Source organism: Dermochelys coriacea, chromosome 6 (genome assembly GCF_009764565.3).
Source record: "Dermochelys coriacea isolate rDerCor1 chromosome 6, rDerCor1.pri.v4, whole genome shotgun sequence".
In the NCBI taxonomy this organism is placed as follows: domain Eukaryota; kingdom Metazoa; phylum Chordata; order Testudines; family Dermochelyidae; genus Dermochelys; species Dermochelys coriacea.
The window spans coordinates 72,881,520-72,900,591 of record NC_050073.1 but is presented as its reverse complement, the minus strand read 5'-3'; the positions used below and the strand labels follow the sequence as shown (position 1 = coordinate 72,900,591).

Genomic DNA, 19,072 nt, shown 5'->3' with positions numbered 1-19,072 from the left:
TCTTTCTTGCTGAACGGTAGTGCTGTATAGATCTGTAGAAAGGTATTTCAGATGTACCAATCTCAGAGAAAAATGAGCAAAGAAATAAAGCAATGAGTGTGCCTTCCAGGTCTAAGCAGTTTAAAGGGTAGATTGCTGACAGTACTTTGTTCTCACATCAGCCCTTTTTTTTCCCCCTTGTTACACCAGAACGGCAAGAGGAAAGTTTACAAGCCCACCATAGTAATGGTAACACTGTAAACTGTAATTGTGTTGTAATATATATTTGAAAATGTTTTTATTATCCTTTAAACAGTATTTAATTTAGGGAGGGTTGTACATATTTAATTTTATTGGGGACGATTATAGGTATTTCTGCTAAAGTCAGCAGAAATGTAATTAAATAATTACTTTAGTTTTTACTTCATTACGATACCATAGTTTTAATTTCTTCAATTTTTAAATTTATTTTACATTTCACCTTTCTTTATTGTATGCAACCAATTAATTCTATTTGACTACTGTTAACAGTAATACATTAGCATAAGCAAGGACCGTATATTGCCAGTCTTCTTTGAAACACTTCTCAGTGACCTTTTATTGTTGAGGGATTAGAAGGTGATTCACGCAGGAACAGAATTGCTGGTAACTTTATTTTCAGAGACTAAACAAACTGCTCCCACAAAACACTTAATCTCTATAAAACCCTGGAGCTTCCATTCTGAATCAGTTTCTAAACCCATATCCTGTTGGCTTTTTGGTTACCATTGCCATTACCATTGTTCAAGCAGACTTTTTGAAAGATTAATTGCAATTAAATGAATGTATCATAACAGTCTCATTACATAAAGAATTCATAGTGAAATTAAATTCCACATAAAGTAGCAATATACTGTTTTTAATTATGCAGTATACTGTACAATGCATAAGTAGTTATTTTTAGATGAGCAGAAGCTTGCATATTAAATGTCAATACAGTGATAGGGAGAAAAGTTACTTTTCTATTAAAGATTGAGGGCCAGATTTTGGTGTCTGTTACACCAATGTGAAACCAGAATAGCATCACCGAATTCAGCAGTTACTCCAATATTACACTGGTGTAAATGAGACCAGAATCAGTCCCAACATTATTTTGAATACCAAAAAAAAAGGGAATTATTGTGCATCAAAAATTTTTTCCAAGGAATGGAAGAAATACATGACCTAGTACAGTTTATTCAGTCTGGCTTTAAAGCTCAAGTGTATATGTGTGCACGTCTCATTCACGTTATAATGACGTGTGATATTTTGAAGTTTGGCAAAGTCTTTCTGTAAATATTAAAAGGTAAGCAAATGAAACCTAAATATGAGAAAATGACTTGACAATATACAGGTTTGTTTCACTTGAAAGTAGAAAGCTAATTAGTTTTCCCCAAGTAAATTGGGCAAAAGTTGTGTAAGAAGAGCCATAATTGGCACATGGGCTCAGTCTTTGGAAGTATTTTCCAAAAACTAAACATACCTTACTAGAGATATTTTACTACAGTAAAACTTGGCATTTTATTGTATTTGAATAACATTACATTTTTGTAACCTAGTATCAGTTTACACTTTCATTTTAGTTAGTTCAGAAAATTGTTTAAAAGAAAAAGCAATTTTGACAAATATGCTCTTACTCATTAGTGCATAGAATGTGATTATAGAAACACAGTTTTGCCAAATTTTGTTTCTTTGATATCTTGCATTCAGCAGTGGCCAATACTTGATGCTTCAAGCAAAGGTAAAAAATCCATAATAAACATTGCCAACTGTGCAATGGGGTGAAACTGAAATCTTCCTTGTCCCTTGTAGTGATCAGTTTATTGAAGCAGGAAATGCAAGCACCCATATCTTGAGATGCATAACTACAAACAGAGCTGCTGTTCATGAAATAATTCAACCCTCTCCTAAATCCAGCCTTGATGTTTGATTGGATGGTCTTCTAAAGCAATGAATTCAATTGGTTGATTAAGAAATGTTTACTTTATTTTTTTCTAAATGTACTAGCCATTAATTTAATTTTGTAAGCTTTTTTGGGGGGTGGGGTTATGGGACAAGATAGAAAAGAAAATATTTTTCACACATGCCTTTCATAATTCTGAATACTTCACATTCCCTCTGACTGCTCATTCTTCAATGCTAAATATTGTTAATTTTTGAAGTTTTGCTTTGCATTAAGTACCACCACATCACTAACAAGTGTTATTGTCCAACGCTTGCCTTTTTCGGTCTTACATTTTGAGCAAATGCACCTTTCTATCACTACAAGTAAATGTGGTGAATGTTTGCCTGTCCAGCTGGAAGAAAAGGGGTCAGGGCTCCTTTGGATTACAAGGGAAAGAAAAGGGAAATTTACCTAAGTGAGCCATGAGTTGAAGAGGAAATGGCAGCACCACTGACCCACCATGAACACTAGGAGGAGGGGAAATGGGATATTTATATCCCATGCATTCCAGAAGGCTTTTAGTCATAGGTGCTAGAACTAATGGTGGTATTTCTATTATACACGGGGGGAGGGATATTTCAGTGGTTTGAGCATTGGCCTGCTAACCCCAGGGTTGTGAGTTCAATCCTTGAGGTGGCCATTTAGGGGCAAAAATTGGGATCTGCTTTGAGCAGGGGGTTGGACTAGATGACATCTTGAGGTCCCTTCCAACCCTGATATTCTTTGGTTTACAGTTTTGGTTCAATGGCTCTCAGCACCCCCACTATAAAAATTGTTACAGCACCTCTGCTTCTTGTTCAGTTTTTCATACACTTTCTCCATTCCAATTCTAAGACTGTATAAAAACAGACTGTATAAAAATAAACCTTGCTTGAGGTAAGCGCCTCCCGGAACCTGCACCTTGACCCCCTCCTGTCCTCCAAACCCCTTGGTCCCAGCCTGGAGTACCCTCCTGCACCCCAGATCCTTCATCCCCAGCCCCATGGCCAGAGCCCTCACACACCCCCTGCCTCACCCCGGAACCCACATCTCCAGCCCAGACCTCCTTCCACACCCCAACCCCATGCCTCAACCTGGAGCCCCTTCCCATACTCAAAACTCCTTGGCTCCACCCCCTCAGCCTGGAGCCCCCTTCTGCACCCCAAAACCCTCATCCCTGGCCCCACCCCAGAGCCCTCACCCCCCTCTCATCCTGATCCACTGCCTCAGTTCAGAGCCCCATCCTGCACCCTGAACACCTCATTTCTGGCCCCACCCCAGAGCCCGCACCTCAAATCCCTGATCCAGCCCAGTGAAAATAAGCAAGTGAGTGAGGATGGGAAGAGTGTGCAACAGAGGGAGGGGGGATGAAGTGAGCAGGGGCAGGGCCTTGGAGGAGGGGTCGGCGAAGGGTGTTCGGTTTTGTGCAAGTAGAAAGTTGGCAACCCTAATGCCAAGCATGGCAGTTTTTGTACTGTGGATGCATTTCTACAAGAAACTGACCTGTAACTACCAACTCATGATTATTTGAAGAATCTTCAGGTAGTAACTTTCAACCACTACTGACCTGTGTCTGATGTTCAGCTAGTGGCCTGATTTATACCTGATTGAAATCCCATGTTATCAATCCTCTGGCCTATCCTTTCTCCCACATTTTCTCTTAAATTATATACCATTTTGTAATGCATACAGAATCATGATCAAGGTATGAATACACTCCAACTTTTTTTTGTTACCCTTACTATTTTTAAAAGTCTGTCTACTTAATTGATACTATTCTTTATCTGAAAAGGAAAAATGCAGAAGACAAACTGAAGTCTATATTCAAAAACCAGTCGGAGAACACTTCAACCTCCCTGGTCATTCAGTTTCAGACCTAAAAGTCACAATTCTCCAATAAAAAAAACTTCAAAAACAGACTCCAACGAGAGACTGCAGAATTGGAATTAATTTGCAAACTGGACGTATTAAATTAGGCTTGAATAAAGACCTGGAGTGGATGGGTCATTACACAAAGTAAAAAAAATTTCCCCATGCTAATTTTTCCCCTACTGTTACTCACACTTCTTGTCAACTGTTTGAAATGGGCCATCCTGATTATCACTACAAAAGTTTTTTTTCTCTTACTGATAATATCCCACCTTGATTGATTAGTCTTGTTAGTTGTTATGGCAACACCCATTTTTTTCATGTTCTCTGTGTATATATATCTTCCTATTGTATTTTCCACTGCATGCATCCGATGAAGTGGGTTTTAGCCCACGAAAGCTTATGCCCAAATAAATTTGTTAGTCTCTAAGGTGCCACAAGTACTCCTCGGTTTTTTTTCTGATACAGACTAACACGACTACCACTCTGAAACCTGAAGTCTGTATTGTTGATGTAACATTTTAAAATTATTTCTATTATTTATCTTTGCAGCGTTACAAATAAGGGTGGCTGAGAAATATATTCTGGGGATACAATATTTAACTTGCATGTTTCTATGTAGCTAATTTTATAAATCTATTTAATTTTACGTAACATGTTCTCTCAGTTATTTTATGGTTCACATATAATATAACCAACTAAGTGTAAACAGCATTTTCTCAGAGTTGTTGGGTTTTTTTTAACTTGGGGCTAATAAGGGATTCTAAATATTTCTGCTACTATATTATAAATTCTGTTACCCCCCTGAAAAGCAAAACCAATGTCTGGGTATTTGAAACAGGAGCCATTCTAGATCAAAATCTTTTGATTCATATTATTAATTGATATGCAAAAGTGCCCAGATTAAGAGTCCACAGAGAAAACGGCTGCTGGACTTTTAAAGAGACTATATTTAAACATGAAAATAAAAAATTAAATGTGTTTCCTGATACTGGCCGTTGAAAATCCCATTTGTTCAACAAAATTAAAATTTACAGTGTGAAAAAATAACAAAAGACTAAGAAGAGTGCTTGGGAGACTTTATTTATTCATTTATTGTTTCTGAATTTAGAATAGCATATTTTTAGGTAAAAGCAAATAAGTATTCTGATGCTGAACAAATGCAGCAAAAATCTGAAAACTGCCAAAGTGGAATCTTCAGGTCCCTAACTACCACTAAAACTGTCCAGACAACATCTTTAATATAGTTAACACCTGTTTGAAGCTCTGCATATCTTTCTCCTCTAATCCTAACCTCATACTTTTAAAAAATCTAGGCTGTTTTCCTAGGAAATATTCCTGTGCATAATGCTTTTGAGCATGGGATTGCATAAGTGTAACTGAAGGCAGAATTTGGCCCTGTGTTTATAACATACCTTTGTGGTTCTGAGATTATCAGAGTTCGATCGTATGCAAATGGATAAGTGACTAGCAAATGGAGGGGAATATACTTGCAACTGCTTGTTGTGTAATCAAGAGTTCTTTGAATGATTGTCTCTATTGTATTCCACTGAGGGTCATGCACATGCACCCAGAGCTTTTGAAAGTAGTACTCTTTGGCGGTCTGTGAATGCACCCTGTGTCACCTTGTGATCTTGCCCAAGGCGATAAAGGGCACGGCGGGCCACCAGCGTCTCCAGTTCCTTCTCACCGCCACCTAGTCCAAGTCAGAGCTTCTACTTCTAATGTCCTTGTGACACACTTTCCAAAATTATCTTTAGTGCTGTTCAGAGTTTAGATTTCTTATTTGTTCTGTTTTTGTTTTTTGATTCTTCCCTTCGTACCTGAGTTAGGACTTGGGACACCGCTTCGGCAGTGTTTCCTGCCAAACTTTACACCCCTCCCCACCTCCAGTATATACCAGAGATGCTGAGGTTCAAAACCTGCACCTCCTGCCCTCACTCATTTTCCATCAGCGATAAGCACCAATGTTGCTTGTACTGCTTGATGGAAGCTCACATCGCACCCACTTCACATCCTTTCCTGCCCATACTCAGAAGAACTGGACTCTCCCTTTCAGGAACCAACTTATGGAGATTGCTATGGGACTCGCATTGGATCCTGGCTGGGGAACCCTCCCTCCATCCCCATACATCAGCCTGAACAGTCAAAGAGTGCCCCTGCTGCGGAACATCCGTCAGGCTCTGCTGGTACCAGTGCTAAGGACCCCACACCAGAACCTAGCCATTAACCAAGGAAGCATGCACATAAGCATGGCACCAAGTAGCGGAGGTTGACTCATTATTGCAAAGGGAAGCTGTAAAGCTAATCCCAGACTCCTTTCAGAGAACAGGGTTCTACTTAAGCTACTTCCTAGTCCCCAAAAAGACTGGAGGATGGCAACCAATATTGGATCTCTGGCACCTCAACTGCTCGATTCCAAACCAAGATTTTTCAGGGTCATGCTCGCAACAATCATTCCGTCCTTAGAAAAAGGCATATGGTTTACGGTTCTCGATATGCAAGATGCCTACTTCCATATCACTATACATCCAACACACAGAAGGTTCCTGAAGTTCAAGGTGGGGCTTCAACATCTTCAATATAGGGTCCTACCGTTCAGACTCCCCACTTTCCTGTGAGTATTCATAAAAGTTTTGTCCGTGATGGCAGCCCATCTGTCAAGGCATCCTGTTTTTTTCATATCTGGATGACTGGCTGATAGCAGTACAGTCCAAACAAGAGGCCCAGGAATTGACATCCCAACTGCTTCGACTCTTCTCCTCCCTGGGGGTCAGTATCAACTTTTAAAAATCAACTTTAAAGCCCTACACAATTCCTGGAATTCATAGGAGCTCACATAGATGTGACTTGCACCTGAGCTTATCTAACAAATGAAAGATTCCAGACTATGAGGGAACTAATCACTTTGGTGTCTTCCAATCCTTTGGTTTCTACCAAAATCTGCCTCTCTCTTTTGGGACACATGGCAGTCTGCACATATCACACCCTTTGCTCACCTGCGCCACCTTCAATTGTAGCTACAAAGTGTCTACTCCCCCATTCATACTCTGTTCCTCATGCCACCAAAAGTTTTCTCCTCACTCCATTGGTGGATGAATCTGCTACAAGTCTTCCTTCCATCCCTACCATGACAATCATAATGGATGCATCTCTCACAGGCTGGGGCACCCACGTGGGTGACCGCATGACACAAGGCACGCATGACACAAGACAACACGAGAGGCCAGGATGCACATAAACGTATTAGAACTTCAGGCAGTAAACAAAGCTTGCCAGGTGTTCCTACCAAACATGCAGGACAGATACATTCTTCTCATGTCAGGCAACACTATCACAGTCTTCTACATAAACAAGAAAAGGGGGACAAGATCCTGAGTGTGTGGAATCTATACACCATGTTCTTTTGACAGCAGCCTACTTACCGGGTATGCAGAACATGATTGCCAATGCTCTCAGCAGAAACTTTGCAACTGACCAAGAAAGGGAGTTGCATAACTGTAATCGCGGACATCTTTGTCCGATGGGAGCCCCAGTGAGGGATTTTTTCTCATTCCACATCAATACCAAATGCACCCAATATTGTTCACAGGAGGACTTCCTAGTTCTCGATTGGTCAGACTGGACATATTATGCCTTCCCCCTTTATCCTTCCTACCACAACTGATCCATAAATTCTGCTGGAAGAGAGCAATAACCATCCTAATCTCCCCTTCTGGCCTCACCAATTTTGGCTCCCACTTCTCCTCCACATGTCGAAGCACCCTCCACTTTAGATGTTCCCAAAGCTACTGTCCCAGCACAACAGCAGACTCAGATACCTCAACCCGCGCGCTCTTCACCAACAGCTTGGTTTTTGGATGAACACCTCCATTAGCACAGGAATGCTCTCTGGCAGTGCAAGTCTGTTCTCTCAACCAGTCCACAAGATGCTTGTATCGAACCAAATGGATGCATTTCACTGCCTGGGCTACCCAGCAGGGCCTTGTCCCTGGAGTGGTTGGCATCCCACTACTCTGGAAATATTTCCTTTATCTGAAGGACTTGGGACTGGTCCTCAGTTTCATTAAAGTACATACAGCTGTCATTAGTGCTTTTCACCCACCGGGGGATGACCATTCAGTATTTATCCACCCATTAACTGTGTCGTTCTGGAAGGGCCTTCTGCAAAAATACCCTCCCATTCAGCCTATCACCCCCCAATGGGACCTTAACCTAGTCCTCACCTTCTTGACGTCTGACCCCTTTTGACGTATGGTCTCATGCTTGCTATCTCTCCTTTCCATGAAAATCGCTTTCCTCATTGTTATTACATCAGTGAGGAGGGTTGGCGAATTGGGAGCCATGATGGCTAACCTTCCCTTTGCAACTTTCCACAAAGACATGGTCTCTATGACTTCACTCTAATTTCCTACCTAAGGTGGTTTCCCAATTCCATCTCAAGCAACCCATATGTTTACCCACCTTCTTCCCCAATTCTCATGCTGCACTCATTAGATGTTCGAAGGGCATTGACTTTTTTTTATCTTGAGCAGACAAAGCCCATTTGGAAATTTCCTTGTCTTTTTATTGCTATAGCCCAGAGAATGAAAAGGCAAGCCATTTCCACCCAGAGAATCTCCAAGTGAGTTTCAGGATGCATTATGCGCTGCTATCAATTACCAGAACTATACCCTTGTGAGGGCCCATTCCACTAGAGCTCAAGCATCAACTAGGTGCACTCCACAGGTGTCCTTCACAGACATATTCAGAGTGGCCATGTGGAGTTCCGTACACACCATGCTCTAGTGCATGATTCTGTGACAAATAATTCGTTCAGAGCAGCAATCCTCCGTTCCATAATCTCCTTGCGCTATCCTCCCACATAGTTACTGCTTGTTAATCAACCTCAGTAGAATACAATAGGGAAGAAAATGAGGTTACTAACCTGTAACTGAAGGTTCTTTGAGATGTGTGGTCCCAATCTTTATTCCAAACCCACCCTCCTTCCCCTCTGCTACGGATTCAACAGCTCTGCAGTAGAGAAGGAACTGTAGACACTGGTGGCCTGCCACACCCTTTATGGCCTTGGGCGAGACCACGAGGCAGCACAGGGCGCATGCGTGGACCCCCAAACTAGTACTACTTTCAAAAGCTCCAGCTCCGAGCGCATAGCATATGCGCATAATCTTCAATGGCATACAGATAAGGACCAAACATCTTGAAGAATCTTCAGTTACAGGTAAGTAACCTCATTTTGTCAGTGTAGCCAACGTTTTCCTTTTAAAAAGTATGTTTCACTTTTTTGACAACTGGTTAATGATATGTTCATACTGAGCTAACCATTTTCTTTTTCTTCCATAGCCTCCAAGACTCTTATAAATAGTATGCTGCGGGACCCTTCTCAGATTCCAGATGGAGTTCTAGCAAATCAGGTCTATCAGGTATTAATCACAGCCATCTTTTTTCAGTGGCAATGCTGTTATCTGCCTAGCAGAGTAAAGGATTTTAAGCCTCATTTAATTACTGTCATCATAAACTATCACTAAGGTCAGGGTGCACCATAAATGGCAATGCAATATTTGTGAGAAGATCATTTCACTTTTTAATAGCTTGCTTTTATAGTGAATAAAAAGCATGCAATTTTTGTTTTCTGTGATTATATCCGAACAGCCTTTGATAACCTTTTTGAGGCAAAGTAATTACTGTTTTTAGCGTATTGTTTAACTATAATAGATTTGTAGTTGACCATCACTATACTACTTCTCTTATTTGTCTGCAGTGTACTGTGAATGACTATTGTTATGGACCACTGGTAGACTGCATCAAACAGTATCCTTTCCCATAAAATTTTAGGTGCACAATTGACGAGCTTAGACTCTGTGGAGGAGCTGTGTCTAGCTTTAACCTGACATAAAGTTCCGCTTCACAAAACCCATTTCATACTCCTCTATTTTACATTCAATCAAGTAGAGGGTCACTGCAGTCCTTTCTCTTATGCCGTTTAACTAAAAACAGATAGGCCAAGGGAAGTTATCAGTTCAGAGGCTGTACATGCATATGCTTAGTTGAAACCTCTTGTTTTTGGTGAGATGAAATTGTATTGTGATTCATCTAAAGCCATTAAAGTGCCATAGACACTGTCCAGTATTGCAATATTCTTAACTAATTTGCTGTTTCCTTTGGATTTTTGAAGTGCTTTTCAAGTTCTGATTTAAATTTTAAATGCTGTATCTGACATTCCAGTGCAGTTCTTTTCTCCTCCTCTTCAAGGAAAGTAGGGCATAAGGTATAGGAAAAAAACCTATTTTTGAAAGTGGGAGAGAGTGTCAGAGGTATCTCCACAATGAGCAAAGTACTGTGGAGGAAGGGTCAGCTTTCAGTGGTTGCAGCAGACTGGGGATTCTATAAGGCCTGAATAGATGAGGATGAAGGATTGTATTGGGAAGGCGCCACTCTTGTGCAGATTCACTGGCTCAAAAGCACTTTATTGGGCATAAAGGGTTGCTGATCTATTTCAGCCCATGGTTGGAAGAGAAATCTTCAGTTTGTGTCCTTGTATCCAGTCTCCAGGATGGTGAGTGAATTTTCTCCCCTCAGTTCTAGAGAGTTCTCTGTACGAATTTCAATAAGGTTTTGGAGGAGGTGGGAATTTCACCCTGTATTAGGAGGGAAGGGGAGCCACGATGGTTCCCGGCAGTTAAACATGGAGAAGAAATGTATTCACTGTTCATACGTATTAAAGGAGATATTTCTTCTTACACCCCCAATACACTTTGCAGTCATAGTGTTTGCATTTCCTAAAAAAAATTGCCTCATTTCCTGCCACTTTTCCTCAGATTTATTTTGTATGGTATATAGTAAGGGCCCAATCCTGCTCCCATTAACTTTAATGAAAGCATGTTTGGGCCAAAGTCCATTTGTTTGGTATATTCTTTGAGGGTTCACTGTAACATTAAGTACAATTTTATATATAAGGATATTCATTAAACATCATCCTATCTTTTAAAGGATCATTAATCATAAGGTCTGTTAAATTAGGTACATGAGGTTGCATTCTTATGAAGAATCTGAATATATGCTTCTGAGCTGTAAAAACTAACTTTATTTTATAAAAATGATGCATTATACTGCACATCTCTGCTTTATATTAAATTGTTAAGAAATAGTGCATTTTTCTGTAATCTGTAGTGTTCCCCCCCTATATTTCAAATCAGCTTGCACAAAAAATGATGGCATTATTAGGAAACATTAAAAAAAACATAAAAAGTTTGTCAACTGAAGATTATTACAGTAAAGTTTGGTGATATTTAGCTGTGTGAATGCATTATCTGCGAGTGTATGTTGCTGAATTAGATGCTAATTTTAAGGCACATAAAATAGTTAAAAATCAATTTAAAGTTAAGGTTTTAAAAGCATAATGTCTTCTGAAGGATTGCATATTGATTTTAAATATAACTATCTAATTATATATGCATGGACTAAAGTATGAAGTCTACCTCTTTGTAAATGCCAGGAGGCTATTTTTCAGTAATAGTTCAGATGCTTACGGGAAACTAGGCTGTTGGATTGCATGAGCAGAAAATGGCTTGTGAGGTTATTTAAAAGTTTTGCCCCATGGTCACTGCTATTCATCAACAATAGGTATTATTATAGACCAAGTCTAAGTGTTTCTGCTTATGGTGCATTATCAATTCTGTTTGCAGTATTTGTCTTATATTTTTGCCATCATTCATTTTCCTTTTTTGGTTCTGTCATTGCCAGTATAGTTTAATGTAGAACATGCTTTCAATTGATAGAGACAATGATGTATATATGTAAAGTGATTCCTTATGATAGCTTTTTTGCAGTTCAGCAGTTAGTGCTGGTAAAAGTTAGAGTAATTAATTATAATGGTAATTAATTCTGCAGTTTATCACTTTGTATAAGATATCCTAAACAAATTATGAATTGTAGTTGTTTTTAAGTTTCATTTACAGATTTTCCTTTACAAAATTTCCAATCAACTAGAACTTTGAAGTGCTAGATTTTACCCTGGGCAAAGAGACTGGAGACGTCTAAAGTTGTGACCTTGTACTTTTTAGTGATAATACCAAATTCAGATCAACAGGCTGTCTGTGGAGTCAGAAGGATTGGAGATACTACACTGAAATATTTTATTTCACCTTGTGAGAAATACTTGGTTTTCATACAACTGAAAATCAATTAAAAGGCTGTTTTGGTATAGTGAGATGCATCAGATGGTTTCAGAATATATCTTTAAGTGTAAAAAGTTTCAGTATTTAAAGAACAAAATCTTAAATTGTTGAATTCTTATCCAATTTATTGTGGTTTATATATTTAGGCAAAACTCCCATTGACTTTAGTGAGAGTCTTGAGTACAAAGCCAAAGATCAGGCCCAAAATATCCAGCTATAAAGGCACTCATTTTAGTAAAAAGAAAAGGAGTACTTGTGGCACCTTAGAGACTAACAAATTTATTAGAGCATAAGCTTTCGTGAGCTACAGCTCACTTCATCGGATGCATTTGGTGGGTTTTTTTTTCCACCAAATGCATCCGATGAAGTGAGCTATAGCTCACGAAAGCTTATGCTCTAATAAATTTGTTAGTCTCTAAGGTGCCACAAGTACTCCTTTTCTTTTTGCGAATACAGACTAACACGGCTGCTACTCATTTTAGTCTCACACTTTGCTCTTTTGGAGAAGAAAATGGAAGCAAGATAAAGCACTACTCTTGGTTATATTGAAGAAAGTTGTTTATGATGATACCTGACTTTTGTCATTTGTGTGAGGTGGTTTTTTTTAATTTTATTTCTACTTAAAGATTAGTATAAATTTTCAAAAGTAACTGGTGATTTTGGGTGCCTCCATTTTTGGGTACCCAACTTGACACACCATAAAGGGCCTTGGTTTTTAAAAAGCACTAAGTACAAATCGCTGGTCACTCCTGATAATGTGGGGCATTATATTCTAGCTGTATCAGTTTTCAGAATTTAGTTTCATTCCAAACATATAGCACTTTTTCCTAAACTTAAATCCATCAGTGCTATTGGGCATGAGCATGAAGTCCTGCTGCGAGAAATGCTTCTGGAGAAAAATCTCTCTTTCTTAGGTAAGAATCTATAGTATCTAACCTATGATATGTTAGCTTCAAAGATCTCAGTGACTGTTTACTTAAGGGGGGAAAAAAACCTCAACACATGCTGTATTATGTAAAGGAAGAGTAAAAAATGGTTGATGCTGTATATGTTATCTTTTATTGATTTAGAACTGAGCAAGTTACCTAATACCCTATATATACAGCACATGCACAGGCTTGCAATTAATATTTTATAGAATAAGTAGCTGAAAAAAATGCTTTAATATTTGCTGCGGTATTACTTTTGGTGTCATGAGATATTAGCCATAATCTAGGCCATATGAGACTTAGAAGGAAGGATAAGAAATATTAGTTGCAAAATGCTTTATGTATTAAAGAACTGCCAGAAGAGTTCACTTGTTTATCTGTAAGTGCAATTTCTGATATTTTTGAACTAATACGCTCAATCTTTCCACCTTTCCATCTTTCAAGTCATTTTAATAATTTATTTTAGAAAATGTTCACGTAGATATTAGAAGATGATTTAATTTTCTGTCTATTAAAAAGTATTAAACATAGTACAGTAATATTAATTATAGTGGTTAGCATTTAAAGAATTATTTCTCTTATCCTGATAATAAATTATGATAGTTTCTTATATCTGGAATTCCTTCTGTGGTGACATTATATCAAAATAAGACAGCTGCAACCTAGTTCTATAGTAAAATGTTGTATTCTTCAAAGAGATTTCTGATGTAGAAAGATAATACAACATATGTATTAGTTTCACCTAAAACTAATACCTCTTTTGAACAAATAATGTCCTAACTTTTACAAAAAGGAACAGAAAATAGCTTAATTGATAAATAGTAGGTATTATGGATTTATCCAAAAGCAAGTTATGCCAGATTTAGTTTCTTTCTGTGGTAGGATAACGATTAGTAATAATAGTAGATAAAGGAATAGTAGATAAAGGAATTTCTTAGGACATAGCTTACTAAAATTGATACACTATGTAGTGTGGTTTCATATAACATAAACCTAGGGAAATTAAAGAAATGTGGGTTATGTGACTTTAGTGCAGTGGTTCCCAAACTTTAACAACCTGTGAACCCCTTTCATTAAAATGTCATGTCTCGCTAACGCCCCCCTAAAAATGCGTATTTCCAGGGATTTTCTCCTTTACCAGAGTATAAATTACAAAAGCAGTGATCTTGGAAATATAAAATTTGTTTTTATGACATGCTTATTACACACTATTTATTATTAATTATTATTTATCATTACAGTATTTTTATTACATTATGAAAACAGCAACACTCTTTCAAGATCTCACTTTCGTACCTTGTATCACTTTGAATAAGGCTGTTATAAGACAAGGCTCCTAAGTTTCATCAAGGAGTATCAGATGTGAAACAGCATGAAGGTATTTAAGAAGCTAACTCAGAGTTCCTCCTACACAAGCATTCAGGGCTCGAACAGCCCAGACAGACAATGCACGTTACAACAAAGCTTAAACTTGTTCTTCATAATAATTTTAAAAACAATACTAGCTGCCTATTTAATTTTAAAAACAGCAAAAAATATCCAACTCCCTTTCCATTTCTTATAAGGAGTCTTAAGTTTAAATCTCCTCAATGTGATAGAAATGCTTGCTTTGATCTGCTTAGCTCTTGGAAGTCCAGGGGCTCCAGGCTGCTGGCCCCATGCTGCACGGTGTCCCTAGGGACAGCTCTTTCCACCATTAGGGAATTTTTTCCTGAGAACCCCCTGTAGCATTTCACGAACCCCAGTTTGGGAACTACTGCTCTAGTGGAACATGAAACTTACAACATTTTTAAAATCAAACATAGGAACTTAGTGGTTGGGGTCTGGAAAGGCTCAGTACTATTTTTGGCTCTGGCTTGTAATTACTGTAGTAGTAGTAAGTAGTAAATAATAATAATAATTAATAATAAAAACAAATAAAAACATCTTACAAGTGATATTAAAGACAGGGTATGGAAAAAAGGTTGTTCATAACTGACAAAGTCAAGAAATACTGGGGAGAAAATACACTATTTTAGATTATATTGGGTACTGTATTTCCAGGATGTTAGATTTTTCCAGTTTTATGTAAAAGACAAGATGGTGCTACTTTTCATACTTGTGTATAAAGCTGCTTTTTTTAAAGACTCTTTACTAAACGATCATTTCAGTGACTCTTCCATTTTTTTACATTTCTCTTGTATGACTTAAAAAATGTATACTGATTTTTTTTAACTTGTTTGGCGGTACCAATAGGCAAGAGAGTCCTATATTATTAAGTACCAGTATTTGTATTAACAATTTGTAGAATGAAATGGAGAGTATATGGGTTATGTATATTCATGGATGAGTAGAATAGGTGAAGAAATTACAAATAGTTGAGAAATAATTAAAATACAGCACAATATTGGCATATTAAACAATGAACTGAAATCAATAAAATAAGATTAAATCATTATATGCAAAAATAGAGCCAAAGGATTACTGACCACACAGTAATTATTAAAGAGAAGAACCTGATCATTTTAAATTGATAAACTGGGTAATGCTATGCTATCACAAAAAAAAAGGCACATATTTTCTTGGGATTTTCTTGGCTATATTAATAGGAGTACTATAAGCAAACCAAGTGAGGCAATTAATATAGTCATTTCAACCACTGTGGAGTTAGAATAATGCCAAAGTTAAGATATAAAACAGCATTGATTATAAGCCAGCCCTCTGTCCTACAAAATAATATGTTACATTACATGCCCAAAGTCACATAGTAAATCCGTGTCAGAAATGGGATTAGAATCATATCTTGAGTCCCACTCAACTAAATTAGTCACAAAATAGCTCTTTTTCTTGTTTTTGTTTCTTGTGAAGTGGGTATAGCTTGTAAAAGGCTATATGAGTGCGAAGTGTCAAGTGGCAGTAGCAGAGGTGGAAATACAAATTTAAGATTTCCTAATCACCAGTCCTGTGCTCCATTAGTTAGACCATATTGCCTTTAGGCACAAACATTATCACAAACAAATATCTACATAATGGCAAAATTAGTCAAAAAAATATCATGACGTCTGAAATAGGCAATTTTTGTCAAATTTTTTGCAACCAACATTTTGCCTACTTTTTTTTTTTACATCTTTGGGGATCACAGTCAGGGCTTCATGGAGGTTATAAATTCTACCAACGAGCTTGTGACTCATGAACATAAATTATAAAATACTGTTCTAATCTGTTCAGCCATCGTTGGGTTATGAGCTTACAAAACCAGTTTTCTGCTTAAAAAAACAAGAAACAAAAAATGTCATTAAGGGGATTAATGTTGAGACAATATACCCTGATCCTATATCCAGCCAATCCTCTTCCAGCAGGCCAGAGACTACACACCTCAGCTTACCTTTCAAATATGAATCAGAGACAACATTCCCCCACATCTTTCACAAATCTAATATGCTCTGTTGTTTATGGGTAAGGATATGATTTTATCATGGAAGTCATGGATTCTGTGACTTTAATGGACCTCCATAACTTTTTTGGCTTCAGACCCTGCCAGAGCGGCGGGGCTGAAGATGCTTTCTGCCCCCACTGCAGAAGGAGCTGGAGAGGTGCACAGTGGTCAGCCCTCAGCGGGGCTCTGACTGTTAGCCCTCTCTTCCCCCCCCCCCCATTCCCTGGTTGTATTTTTAGTAAAAGTCAGGGACAGGTCATGGGGCTTCCATGAATTTTTGTTTATTGCCTGCGACCTGTCCCTGACTTTTACTAAAAATACCCATGACAAAATCTTAACCTTATTTATGGGCTTGAAATGCCACTGATTCTCTCCTATTTCTCATTTTGACCTCCACATAAAGTCCAGAGATTTATCTTTATCTTGTCCACTCTACACATTGGTCACTGATCCATACATCTGAGTGTGGCTTTACTTAGGCATGCAGCTGCCAGCTTTTTCCTGCCCCACTTTTTTCCCTCCAGTCAGTCATCAAGTCATATGTACCCACAAGTCACAAGATGCATACTGTGCGTCTCCTGCTCTTCTGCTTAATCCATCTGGGTCCTGCTTGTTGCACAGGCAGGATGCTGGTGTCCTCTATAAATCACGTATCTTGCGCAGGTTGCAGATACCAAGAACATGTTTCTAGCCTCAAATCCCCTGGCACCTTTCCAATACAGAGAAGAGATTTGATGGTTGCATCTCCCTACTGCCCTTTTCCCCATTATACTGTGTGTAACCACTGGAATGGTGGGCACAGATGATATCAGCGAAAAATTAAACACCAAACAGTGGGAATTAATTCATTACTCAGTGGGATAGACTTTAGTTTGGCATCTCATGAAGGTCTCCCACCTTAAGATGGTGGGCAGGAATATGGTGCAACGTTAAAGTTGGTGCAGAGAACTTAATGATAAATTTGCCGAGTTTCTGAATTTTTTTAAAAATACACAGTTCTTTTTTGAGGGTTGGTCCCTGTATGTATTCCACATGTGAGTATGCATGTTCAACATGCACAAGAGTCCAGAGATTTTAACAAGCTGTTTGTTGGCCCATACCTGTGCAATAGATCTCCTTGTCCTCCCAAGTGAGGGTAAAAGAAGCAGTGCAGGTCAATGCCCTATCAGTTCTTTCTTACCGCTGCATAGTCTGAGTCAGATCCAGTGTCTTCTCTTGCTTCAGCCTTTCAGAAAACCTGTAAGATTGTAAATAGTTATTCTTTAGCTTAGTTCAGTTAGTCTTAGTGTAGTTAGTGTGGTTTCAGAGTAGCAGCCGTGTTAGTCTGTATTCGCAAAAAGAAAAGGAGTACCCGTGGCACCTTAGAGACTAACAAATTTATTAGAGCATAAGCTTTCGTGAGCTACAGCTCACTTCATCGGATGCATCCGATGAAGTGAGCTGTAGCTCACGAAAGCTTATGCTCTAATAAATTTGTTAGTCTCTAAGGTGTCACAGGTACTCCTTTTCTTTTAGTGTGGTTTGTTTCCCTGGATCGGGGACTCCCTCCTCATGGTCAGAAACTATGCCCAGACTCCTGGGTTTCACAAACTATATTGCCCTAGATCCTATTCCATCAGTGATGAACACCAACGCTGCCACTGCTGTCTGCATGAGACACACATTTCAGCAAAGTGCAGCATTTGTCGCTCTGTTCCACAGAGTACTCACAAAGCTTGTGAGCTTTGCCTTAGAAAATACTTAATGGAGAAGGCTATGAACCCCCTCTCTGATCCAGGCCAAGAAGACTGCTGTACATTGGCCTAACCAAATGAACAGCGCCCTTCTAAGCACGTGCTTAAGAAGCAGAGCCCAAGCCCAAAGACTCTTCTGCAGGGCTTCCCATGAGAGTAAGGGACACTCTTGTGGCACAAGGACAGATCCCTGTCGAAGACTGTCAGTATAAGAGACTCTCACTCCTTCCCTGAGTCCATTAAGGTCGGGTGAGCCCTATACACAAACCCTAATTTTTTTTTAAATATACAGTAAAAGGGTTTTTTTCGTTATTTTTTAACAATAAATTCTTTAACATAACCTCTTTTTTGGGGGAGGGGATTGTAATTACCCATTGTATAGCATCTACTACACACAGGTTAGTATTTTGGACATCTTGAACAAATTTGAGAAATTTAAGAGAATAAAAAATCATTAAGCATTTGAAAATATGACACAGAGGAGAGTTTAGAGTAATGGACTTTTTTCAATTTAGAGTAAAGATGTCTGAGGGCAGGAATAACTATTTACATATGTAAAAGGAGATGTCATGAAAATGTCAGTGGCCAGTTATTCCTACTATTGAATAAGGGCAGAACTGGTAGTAATAGGCTTAACCTGCAGTTGGGAAGATGAAATTAAATACTAGAAAAAAATCATAATTATAGGAACTGTTAAGTACAGGAACAATCTGCCTGGGAAGCTTGTGGAATCACCTTCACTGAAAAATTCAAGGCTACACTTGACACTCATCTATCAAGTATGTTTAATGAACATGATGACTAGATGACTCACTAAAGGATCCTTCAACCCAAATGATTGTCATTTTTGTGGCCTTGTATAAACTTCTGTAGCACACAAAATCAGACTTAATTTTTAATGAATCATGACCTATGATAGACTTCAGGTTACCTTTTAAAAAATAAAAATAAGCTGTATGTAATTTGTGCTGTCTAATACAAAATTTTAGCAATTCTAGAAGGGATTATCTCGTCAGTATATAAAAATA

General features: G+C 38.4%; 1 protein-coding gene across 18 annotated transcripts in view; it reads left to right on the top strand.

The window, feature by feature from the left end:
- CDIN1 (CDAN1 interacting nuclease 1) overlaps window positions 1–19,072 on the top strand; it is a 176,098-nt gene that overhangs the window by 66,796 nt on the left and 90,230 nt on the right. For all 18 annotated transcript variants that reach the window (XR_006281831.1, XR_006281834.1, XR_006281833.1 and 15 more), the window contains 3 exons: window positions 9,134–9,213; window positions 9,552–9,601; window positions 12,814–12,881. Coding sequence is in view for 14 of the 18 variants with exons in the window: in XM_038405367.2 (XP_038261295.1) it covers window positions 9,134–9,213; window positions 9,552–9,601; window positions 12,814–12,881 (198 nt within the window). In the remaining 4 variants the exon portion in view is untranslated. The remainder of the gene's footprint in view (window positions 1–9,133; window positions 9,214–9,551; window positions 9,602–12,813; window positions 12,882–19,072) is intronic.